General features: G+C 46.3%; 2 protein-coding genes across 2 annotated transcripts in view; both read left to right on the forward strand.

Annotated features, from left to right (window-relative positions):
- Window positions 1–2,526, forward strand: part of pnp4b (purine nucleoside phosphorylase 4b) — a gene marked incomplete at both ends in the record, with an annotated part of 4,108 nt that extends 1,582 nt beyond the window's left edge. Inside the window, 6 exons of the mRNA XM_079228186.1 lie at window positions 355–527; window positions 694–797; window positions 994–1,169; window positions 1,313–1,503; window positions 2,093–2,172; window positions 2,386–2,526. Coding sequence (XP_079084312.1) covers window positions 355–527; window positions 694–797; window positions 994–1,169; window positions 1,313–1,503; window positions 2,093–2,172; window positions 2,386–2,526 — 865 coding nt within the window. The remainder of the gene's footprint in view (window positions 1–354; window positions 528–693; window positions 798–993; window positions 1,170–1,312; window positions 1,504–2,092; window positions 2,173–2,385) is intronic.
- A 5,731-nt stretch (window positions 2,527–8,257) lies between these two features.
- gon4lb (gon-4 like b) overlaps window positions 8,258–12,500 on the forward strand; it is a gene marked incomplete at its 5' end in the record, with an annotated part of 21,627 nt that continues 17,384 nt past the window's right edge. Inside the window, 2 exons of the mRNA XM_079227415.1 lie at window positions 8,258–8,584; window positions 11,301–11,375. Coding sequence (XP_079083541.1) covers window positions 8,258–8,584; window positions 11,301–11,375 — 402 coding nt within the window. The remainder of the gene's footprint in view (window positions 8,585–11,300; window positions 11,376–12,500) is intronic.

Here is a 12,500-nt window from a genome sequence, read left to right on the forward strand (position 1 = left end):
CCTTCATCTTGTCATGCTCCAGCTTCTCCTTCTGCTTCATCTTGTCGTGCTCCAGCTTCTCCTTCTGCTTCATCTTGTCATGCTCCAGCTTCTCCTTCTGCTTCATCTTGTCGTGCTCCAGCTTCTCCTTCTGCTTCATCTTGTCGTGCTCCAGCTTCTCCTTCTGCTTCATCTTGTCATGCTCCAGCTTCTCCTTCTGCTTCATCTTGTCATGCTCCAGCTTCTCCTTCTGCTTCATCTTGTCGTGCTCCAGCTTCTCCTTCTGCTTCATCTTGTCGTGCTCCAGCTTCTCCTTCTGCTTCATCTTGTCGTGCTCCAGCTTCTCCTTCTGCTTCATCTTGTCGTGCCCCCCAGCTGCTGCTCCTTTGAGGACTACAAGCTCACCACCCAGTGGCTCCTGAACCAGACCAGTCAGCGTCCCAAGGTGGCTGTGATCTGTGGTTCTGGTCTCGGCCTGCTGGCTGATGGCGCCGCCAACAAGCAGACCTTCAGGTACCAGGACATCCCCAACTTCCCCGTCAGCACAGGTGAGTAGGCCCCACCCACTGCTGCCTGAAGGGGCGGGGCTTCAGCTGGTCCTTCTGTTGTCTTCCTCCCTCTTCTGGTCTCATTCCAGGCTCTTATATGTTTTAGTCTTTAATTACGTTTTTCTCTGTCGCTCTCTCTCTGTCTGTCTGTCTGTCTCTCCCTCAGTTACGGGTCATGAAGGCTGTCTGGTGTTTGGGACGATTGAGAACACTTCCTGTGTCTTCATGCAGGGTCACTTCCACCTGTACGAAGGTTATTCTCTCTGTCAGGTGAGTCCTCACCGAGTCCACAAGTGCTTCCTGTGAAGGGACACAACCTGAATCTGAACCTGGACCAAGAGTTGCAAGAGTCTGAAATCGACCATAAAAACCTTGGTCATGAAGCAGCAGGATGAGGAGTAGCACCTTTGTAGTCCTCTGATTGTTCACCTGTCTGTCCACCTGTCTGTCTCTCTCCCCGTCTCAGGTGACGTTCCCAGTGAGGATCTTTAAGCTGATGGGGGTGGAGACCGTGCTGGTGACCAACGCCTCTGGAGGAATCTGTCCGGACTTTAAAGTCGGCGACATCATGATCATCAAAGACCACATCAACCTGCCGGGATTCGCCGGACAACACCCACTGTGTGGACCCAACGATGAGCGGTGGGGCCTGGAGGACCGGTGGTGCCTCCCTGTTACGTTGACTGAATATTACATTGATTCATCTGATACTTATTAGAGTGCACTGCTGTTCGTGGTTTTAGCTATGAATGGTTAATCTCTCGTCTGACTTCCTGTCTGTGTAGTTTTGGGATCCGGTTCCCCTGCATGTCCGATGCGTACAGTAAGGATCTGAGGCGGCTGACGTTGGACGTGGGCAACGAGCTCGGCTGCAGTGACTTCATCCGAGAGGGAGTTTACTGCATGGTGAGCGGACCGAACTTCGAAACCATCGCTGAGGCCAGAATGCTACTGATCCTGGGCTGCGACTCTGTGGGTAAGACAGGAAGAGAGGCGATCTAGGTCTAGGATCATGGGTCTGCGAACACTCTTCCTAGGGGTCCTGAAAATGGTTCTGAAGGTCCTTGACAAGGATTTCAAATTCCTATGGGTTCTGGATGAAATTATAGGGTTTCTGGAGTGATTCCTATCTGTCTTTGAGTAGCTTTAATGGTCCTTGAGGAGTTTCTGGGGCCTCTACGGGTTCTTTAGGCGTTTCTACGGTCCTTGAGAAAGGCCTGTGGGTCTCTGAGAAGTCTGCAGGGATTCTTGGGTCCATTGAGGAGGATCTATATGTTCTTTAGAAGAGGAATATCCCAGGAGATCATGCATGTCGGTATGAACATGACGCTATCGACCAGCAGGAACCAGAACATCGGCGGGTTCTCATTAAATATGAACGAGAGCGAGTGGAAGGAACCCTTTAACTCCACAAACCGTGTGGTACGATCCGGGTGGTTGATGAAGTCACATGACATACATCTCCTAGTGTGATTACACTGACTGTTGAATACCAGCAGCACTCTGGTCCCACCAGCTGCTGACACTGGAACCAGTTCACATACTGCTTTCCCTCTCCTCCTCAGGTATGAGTACAGTTCCTGAAGTGACGGTGGCAAAGCACTGTGGACTCAGAGTTCTTGGTCTGTCCCTCATCACCAACATGGTCAGTAATTAAAATGCTAGTCTGTGGACAAGTGAATGTCTGTGGCCATAACCCCTAACTCCTAACCCCTAGCCCCTAGCCCCTAACCACTAACCCCTAGCCCCTCACCACTAGCCCCTAGCCCCTCACCACTAACCACCAGCCCCTAGCTCCTAGCCCCTAGCCGCTAACCTCTAACCCCTAACCCGCTGACGTACCTTTGTCGTGCTGCAGGTGTCTCTGGACTACAGTCGGGAGGAGAAGGTGAACCACGAGGAGGTTCTTCAGATCAGTAAGATGAGGGCCGAGGTTTTGCAGAAAATGGTCACCATGTTGATCTCCCGCTGCCAGCGGCAGAGCATCAACACCCACTGACCGTCAACACCAACACAACAACAACACGTCAACACCAACACAACAAGACAGATAAAGACCAACACAACAGCAACAACACAGATAAAGACCAACAACAACACAACAACAACAACACGTCAACAACAACACAACAAGACAGATAAAGACCAACACAACAGCAACAACACAGATAAAGAACAACAACAACAACAACACAACAACAACAACACGTCAACAACAACACAACACAGATAAAGACCAACAACACCAACACAACAACAACACGTCAACACCAACACAACACATATAAAGTCCAACAACACCAACACAACACGTCAACACCAACACAACAACAACACGTCAACACCAACACAACAACAACACGTCAACACCAACACAACAAGACAGATAAAGACCAACACAACAGCAACAACACAACACAGATAAAGACCAACAACAACAACAACACAACAACAACAACACGTCAACAACAACACAACACAGATAAAGACCAACAACACCAACACAACAACAACACGTCAACACCAACACAACACATATAAAGTCCAACAACACCAACACAACACGTCAACACCAACACAACACATATAAAGTCCAACAACACCAACACAACACGTCAACACCAACACAAGACAGATAAAGACCAACAACACAACAACAACAACACGTCAACACCAACACAACAACAACAACAACACGTCAACAACAACACAACACAGATAAAGACCAACAACACCAACACAACAACACAGATAAAGACCAACACAACAGCAACAACACAACACAGATAAAGACCAACAACAACACAACAACAACAACACGTCAACACCAACACAACAACAACAACACGTCAACAACAACACAACACAGATAAAGACCAACAACACCAACACAACAACAGCACGTCAACAACAACACAACACAGATAAAGACCAACAACACCAACACAACAACAACACGTCAACAACAACACAACACAGATAAAGACCAACAACACCAACACAACAACAACACGTCAACAACAACACAACACAGATAAAGACCAACAACACAACAACAACACGTCAACACCAACACAACACAGATAAAGACCAACAACACCAACACAACACGTCAACACCAACACAACACAGATAAAGACCAACAACACCAACACAACAACAACACGTCAACACCAACACAACACAGATAAAGACCAACAACACCAACACAACACGTCAACACCAACACAACACAGATAAAGACCAACAACACCAACACAACACGTCAACACCAACACAACAACAACAACACAACACAGATAAAGACCAACAACACCAACACAACAACAACACGTCAACACCAACACAACACATATAAAGTCCAACAACACCAACACAACAACAACACGTCAACACCAACACAACACAGATAAAGACCAACAACACCAACACAACACGTCAACACCAACACAACAGCAACAACACAACACAGATAAAGACCAACAACACCAACACAACACGTCAACACCAACACAACAGCAACAACACAACACAGATAAAGACCAACAACACCAACACAACACGTCAACACCAACACAACAGCAACAACACAACACAGATAAAGACCAACAACACCAACACAACACGCCAACACAACAACACAACACAGATAAAGACCAACAACACCAACACAACACGTCAACACCAACACAACACAGATAAAGACCAACAACACCAACACAACACGTCAACACCAACACAACACAGATAAAGACCAACAACACCAACACAACACGTCAACACCAACACAACAGCAACAACACAACACAGATAAAGACCAACAACACAACAACAACACGTCAACACCAACACAACACAGATAAAGACCAACAACACGTCAACACCAACACAACAACAACAACACAACACAGATAAAGACCAACAACACCAACACAACAACAACACGTCAACACCAACACAACACATATAAAGTCCAACAACACCAACACAACAACAACACGTCAACACCAACACAACACAGATAAAGACCAACAACACCAACACAACACGTCAACACCAACACAACAGCAACAACACAACACAGATAAAGACCAACAACACCAACACAACACGTCAACACCAACACAACAGCAACAACACAACACAGATAAAGACCAACAACACCAACACAACACGTCAACACCAACACAACAGCAACAACACAACACAGATAAAGACCAACAACACCAACACAACACGCCAACACAACAACACAACACAGATAAAGACCAACAACACCAACACAACACGTCAACACCAACACAACACAGATAAAGACCAACAACACCAACACAACACGTCAACACCAACACAACAGCAACAACACAACACAGATAAAGACCAACAACACCAACACAACACGTCAACACCAACACAACAGCAACAACACAACACAGATAAAGACCAACAACACCAACACAACACGTCAACACCAACACAACAGCAACAACACAACACAGATAAAGACCAACAACACCAACACAACACGTCAACACCAACACAACAGCAACAACACAACACAGATAAAGACCAACAACACCAACACAACACGTCAACACCAACACAACAGCAACAACACAACACAGATAAAGACCAACAACACCAACACAACACGCCAACACAACAACACAGATAAAGACCAACAACACCAACACAACACGTCAACACCAACACAACACAGATAAAGACCAACAACACCAACACAACACGTCAACACCAACACAACAGCAACAACACAACACAGATAAAGACCAACAACACAACAACAACACGTCAACACCAACACAACACAGATAAAGACCAACAACACCAACACAACACGTCAACACCAACACAACAACAACAACACAACACAGATAAAGACCAACAACACCAACACAACACGTCAACACCAACACAACACAGATAAAGACCAACAACACCAACACAACACGTCAACACCAACACAACAGCAACAACACAACACAGATAAAGACCAACAACACCAACACAACACGTCAACACCAACACAACAGCAACAACACAACACAGATAAAGACCAACAACACCAACACAACACGCCAACACAACAACACAGATAAAGACCAACAACACCAACACAACACGTCAACACCAACACAACAGCAACAACACAACACAGATAAAGACCAACAACACCAACACAACACGTCAACACCAACACAACAGCAACAACACAACACAGATAAAGACCAACAACACCAACACAACACGTCAACACCAACACAACAGCAACAACACAACACAGATAAAGACCAACAACACCAACACAACACGTCAACACCAACACAACAGCAACAACACAACACAGATAAAGACCAACAACACCAACACAACACGCCAACACAACAACACAGATAAAGACCAACAACACCAACACAACACGTCAACACCAACACAACACAGATAAAGACCAACAACACCAACACAACACGTCAACACCAACACAACAGCAACAACACAACACAGATAAAGACCAACAACACAACAACAACACGTCAACACCAACACAACACAGATAAAGACCAACAACACCAACACAACACGTCAACACCAACACAACAACAACAACACAACACAGATAAAGACCAACAACACCAACACAACACGTCAACACCAACACAACACAGATAAAGACCAACAACACCAACACAACACGTCAACACCAACACAACAGCAACAACACAACACAGATAAAGACCAACAACACCAACACAACACGTCAACACCAACACAACAGCAACAACACAACACAGATAAAGACCAACAACACCAACACAACACGCCAACACAACAACACAGATAAAGACCAACAACACCAACACAACACGTCAACACCAACACAACACAGATAAAGACCAACAACACCAACACAACACGTCAACACCAACACAACAGCAACAACACAACACAGATAAAGACCAACAACACAACAACAACACGTCAACACCAACACAACACAGATAAAGACCAACAACACCAACACAACACGTCAACACCAACACAACACAGATAAAGACCAACAACACCAACACAACACGTCAACACCAACACAACAGCAACAACACAACACAGATAAAGACCAACAACACCAACACAACACGTCAACACCAACACAACACAGATAAAGACCAACAACACCAACACAACACGTCAACACCAACACAGCAGCAACAACACAACACAGATAAAGACCAACACCTCTACTAATATCTGACTGTATTGTTGCGTCGTTGTGTTTCACTGATGTGTACCTTTGTGTTGAAACTTACGACCTGACAATAAAAATGTATTTTTAAAAACTGAAGACTCTGATTAAACAAAAGCTGAGAGATGGAACGTTTCTTTTTTACTCCTCCACTTATTTGTGATGGTGTTTATAACACGTTGGACACTTTAGTGAAGCTGTGATTATCATGTGTAACAAACACGTCTTTTCAGGTGAGTTCAACACTGATTAAAGCTGCAGATGGTCATGTTCTGCCTTCACCTCCTTCCATTCACCCATGTGGTGCTTGTGAGGGTTACCTGCTGCACACCTGTCTACAGGGTAGATAATAACGCTTCTAATCATAATGATAATACAAATACAAATAATATTGATAATAATGATAATAGTAATAATAATAATGTATTATTATTATTATTATTATTAACATTAATATTATTATATAACATAATGAAACATCCGGAACAGCAGGAGGCGCAGTGCAGCTTTCACTGTGACGCTCCTCTTTTATTGTGAAGGACACAGACCGGAAGTGTTGTTGTTGTTGGCGGAAGGCTAACAGAGCTAACGTGGCTCCCGGAGCTGTTCGGCCGCTCGGCGCCTCGCGCAGGCCTCCAGGTAACGTCCTCCTCGCGGCTGCAGCGCAGCGGCTCCGGTGGTCGCTGCTTCCGGTTCTCGGTTATTATTTTACAGCTGGAACGTGAACAACACGGAGCAGCCGCTGCGCATGCGTTATGAGGTAGCGTAGCTACTGCTAGCTGCTAACACAACATGCATAACACACGTTAGTGTCTGTTTACTGCTCTTACATGCACACAACAACAACAACAACACTTTGTATTTACCATGTAAACAACGTCTCACGGTTCACACGAAGAAGAAAACACACGAAGAAGAAAACACGAAGAAGAAAACACACGAAGAAGAAGTGACGAGAACTTTACTGTAGAATGTATAAACATGGTATTGTTCCTGGTATTGTTCCTGGTACTGATCCTGGTACTGATCCCTGTATTGATCCTGGTACTGATCCTGGTACTGATCCCTGTATTGATCCTGGTACTGATCCCTGTACTGATCCTGGTACTGATCCTGGTACTGATCCCTGTATTGATCCTGGTACTGATCCCTGTACTGATACTGGTACTGATCCCTGTATTGATCCTGGTACTGATCCCTGTATTGATCCTGGTATTGATCCTGGTATTGTTCCGAGTATTGATCCCTGTATTGATCCTGGTATTGATCCTGGTATCGTTCCTAGTATTGTTCCTAGTACTGATCCCTGTATTGATCCTGGTATTGATCCTGGTACTGATCCCAGTATTGATCCCAGTATTGATCCTGGTACTGATCCTGGTATCGTTCCTAGTATTGATCCTGGTACTGATCCCTGTATTGATCCTGGTATTGTTCCGAGTATTGATCCCTGTGCTTCCAGCAGATGGAGCGGCGGCGTGCAGCCCAGGAGGACGTGTGTCCTCTGCAGAGTAAATCGATGAGGACGGACGGAGAGACTGTCCTCATCAAACTGGAGAGGAAGTCTCGCACAGGAAGTTCCACTGGGGGCCGACAGGAAGAGAGAACACCTGTCTCAGGTGACGCGGAGGTGAAGTGTGACATCATGATGACGGGACCCTGTGTCAATAAAGTTTGGTTGAATTCTCCCAGTGAGGCCAGTGAGGACGAACTGGGACGACTGGACATCGACCTGGACAGGAAGTCCAGAACACACAACCTGACGTCCAGCAACGTGCGCGCCATCCTGCACGTGAGACACACACACACACACACACACACACACACACACACACACACACACACACACACACACACACACACACACAGGAGTGGGGACAAGGACTTGTTGTATACAGAGTCAAAATACAGGTTTAGCAAGGCGGTGAGAGATGCTAAACGACTGCACTCTGAGAAACTGCAACAGCAGCTATCAGCAAGTGACTCTGCTTCTGTCTGGAGAGTCTCAGGCAGATTACCAGCTACAAGCCGAAAACCCCCCACGCCATGAATGACCTCCGCCTGGCAGACGAGCTGAACAAGTTCTACTGTCGCTTTGATAGACAATGGAGCAGTCCTGACGCCGTCCCCCACAGGCCCATCAGCCAGCCACAAACCATCAGCCCACCCTCCCCCAGTGCATCAGGGGCCCGCCCTGAAGCACTGTGCTGATCAGCTGTCTCTGGTGTTCACTGAGATCTTCAACACCTCCCTGGAGACATGTCACGTTCCAGCCTGCTTCAAGGCCTCCACCATCACCCCGTCCCCAAGAAACCCAGGATCACAGGACTCAATGACTACAGGCCCGTCGCCCTGACCTCTGTGGTCATGAAGTCCTTTGAACGCCTGGTCCTGTCCCACCTCAAAACCCTGACTGACCCACTCCTGGACCCTCTGCAGTTCACCTACAGGGTCAACAGGTCTGTAGACGGTGCTGTCAACATGGCCCTCCACCACATCCTCCAGCATCTGGACTCCAGGAACCTACGCCAGGATCCTGTTCGTGGACTTCAGCTCTGCCTTCAACACCATCATCCCGTCTCTGCTGCAGGACAAGCTCTCCCAGCTGCAGGTGCCCGACTCCACCTGCAGGTGGATCACAGACTTCCTGACTGACAGGAAGCAGCACGTGAAGCTGGGGAAACCCGTCTCAGGCTCTCGGACCATCAGCACCGGTTTCCCCCAAGGCTGCGTTCTTTCCCCGCTGCTCTTCTCCCTGTACACCAACAGCTGCACCTCCAGTCACCAGTCCGTCAAGCTCCTGAAGTTCGCGGATGACACCACCCTCATCGGACTCATCTCTGGTGGGGACGAGTCCGCCTACAGGTGGGAGACTGACCACCTGGAGACCTGGTGCAGCCAGAACCACCTGGAGCTCAACGCTCTGAAGACAGTGGAGATGGTTGTGGACTTCAGAAAGAATGCAGCCCCACCTGCCCCTCTCATCCTGTGTGACTCCCCCGTCGACGCTGTGGAGTCCTTCCGCTTCCTGGGCTCCATCATTTCCCAGGACCTCAAGTGGGAGCTGAACATCAGCTCCATCACTAAGAAGGCCCAGCAGAGGATGTTCTTCCTGAGGCAGCTGAGGAAATTCAACCTGCCAAAGAAAATGATGGTGCAGTTCTACACTGCCATCGTGATTTAGACATCATTGCACTGCTGCTGTCGTTGATTGTTGTTTGTCTCGTCTAATGTCTAATGTCTAATGTTTAATGTTTAATGTTTAATGTCTAATGTCTAATGTCTAATGTTTAATGTTTAATGTCTAATGTCTAATGTTTAATGTTTAATGTCTAATGTCTAATGTCTAATGTTTAATGTCTAATGTCTAATGTCTAATGTCTAGTGTTTAATGTTTAATGTCTAATGTCTAATGTTTAATGTCTAATGTTTAATGTCTAATGTCTAATGTCTAATGTTTAATGTCTAATGTCTAATGTTTAATGTCTAATGTCTAATGTCTAATGTCTAATGTTTAATGTCTAATGTCTAATGTCTAATGTTTAATGTCTAATGTCTAATGTCTAATGTCTAATGTCTAATGTCTAATGTCTAATGTTTAATGTCTAATGTCTAATGTCTAATGTCTAATGTTTAATGTCTAATGTCTAATGTTTAATGTCTAATGTCTAATGTCTAATGTCTATTGTTTAATGTTTAATGTCTAATGTTTAATGTCTAATGTTTAATGTCTAATGTCTAATGTCTAATGTCTAATGTCTAATGTTTAATGTCTAATGTCTGCACCTTCCGCCCAACCAAATTCCTCGTCTGTGCAAACATTCCTGGCAATAAATGGTTTCTGATTCTGATTCTGACACACACACACACGGACACACACACACGGACACACACACACACACGGACGGACACACACACGGACACACACACACGGACACACACACGGACACACACACACGGACAGACACACACACACACACGGACACACACACACACACGGACACACACGGACACACACGCACACACGGACACGGACACACACACACGGACACACACACACACACGGACGGACACACACACGGACACACACACACGGACACACACACGGACACACACACACGGACAGACACACACACACACACGGACACACACACACACACGGACACACACGGACACGGACACACACACACGGACACACACACGGACACACACACGGACACACACACACACGGACACACACACACACACGGACACACACACGGACACACACACACACACACACACGGACACACACACGGACACACACACACACGGACACACACACACACGGACACACACACGGACACACACACACACACGGACACACACACACAGAGCATCAGAATATGAATGTGCCTTGTTGTTTTGATGCACAGCACTAAACATAACAAGGGAAAACATTGATATAAAATCATGACTCAATATGTTTTAAAGAAAGAGTGAACCGTGTGTCTCATGCTGTGTCCCAGGAGGTGATCACACACGAGCGGGTGGTGGCCATGATGAAAGCTGCCATCAGAGACACGCAGGACCTGCCCATGTTTGTAAGTGTTCTCTGTTCTCTACCTGTTCAGGTTCTCTACCTGTTCAGGTTCTCTGTTCTCTACCTGTTCAGGTTCTCTGTTCTCTACCTGTTCAGGTTCTCTGTTCTCTACCTGTTCATGTTCTCTGTTCTCTGTTCTCTACCTGTTCAGGTACTCTGTTCTCTACCTGTTCAGGTTCTCTACCTGCTCAGGTTCTCTGTTCTCTGTTCTCTACCTGTTCATGTTCTCTGTTCTCTGTTCTCTACCTGTTCAGGTACTCTGTTCTCTACCTGTTCAGGTTCTCTACCTGCTCAGGTTCTCTGTTCTCTACCTGCTCAGGTTCTCTGTTCTCTACCTGTTCAGGTTCTCTACCTGTTCAGGTTCTCTGTTCTCTACCTGTTCAGGTTCTCTGTTCTCTACCTGTTCAGGTTCTCTGTTCTCTACCTGTTCAGGTTCTCTGTTCTCTACCTGTTCATGTTCTCTGTTCTCTGTTCTCTACCTGTTCAGGTACTCTGTTCTCTACCTGTTCAGGTTCTCTACCTGCTCAGGTTCTCTGTTCTCTGTTCTCTACCTGTTCATGTTCTCTGTTCTCTGTTCTCTACCTGTTCAGGTACTCTGTTCTCTACCTGTTCAGGTTCTCTACCTGCTCAGGTTCTCTGTTCTCTACCTGCTCAGGTTCTCTGTTCTCTACCTGTTCAGGTTCTCTGTTCTCTACCTGTTCATGTTCTCTGTTCTCTACCTGTTCAGGTTCTCTGTTCTCTACCTGTTCAGGTTCTCTACCTGTTCAGGTTCTCTGTTCTCTACCTGTTCAGGTTCTCTACCTGTTCAGGTTCTCTGTTCTCTACCTGTTCATGTTCTCTGTTCTCTACCTGTTCAGGTTCTCTACCTGTTCAGGTACTCTGTTCTCTACCTGTTCAGGTACTCTGTTCTCTACCTGTTCAGGTTCTCTGTTCTCTACCTGTTCAGGTTCTCTGTTCTCTACCTGTTCAGGTTCTCTGTTCTCTACCTGTTCAGGTTCTCTGTTCTCTACCTGTTCAGGTTCTCTGTTCTCTACCTGCTCAGGTTCTCTACCTGTTCAGGTTCTCTGTTCTATGTTCTCTACCTGTTCATGTTCTCTGTTCTCTGTTCTCTACCTGTTCAGGTACT

This window comes from Taurulus bubalis (genome assembly GCF_910589615.1).
Source record: "Taurulus bubalis genome assembly, chromosome: 12".
Classification (NCBI taxonomy): domain Eukaryota; kingdom Metazoa; phylum Chordata; class Actinopteri; order Perciformes; family Cottidae; genus Taurulus; species Taurulus bubalis.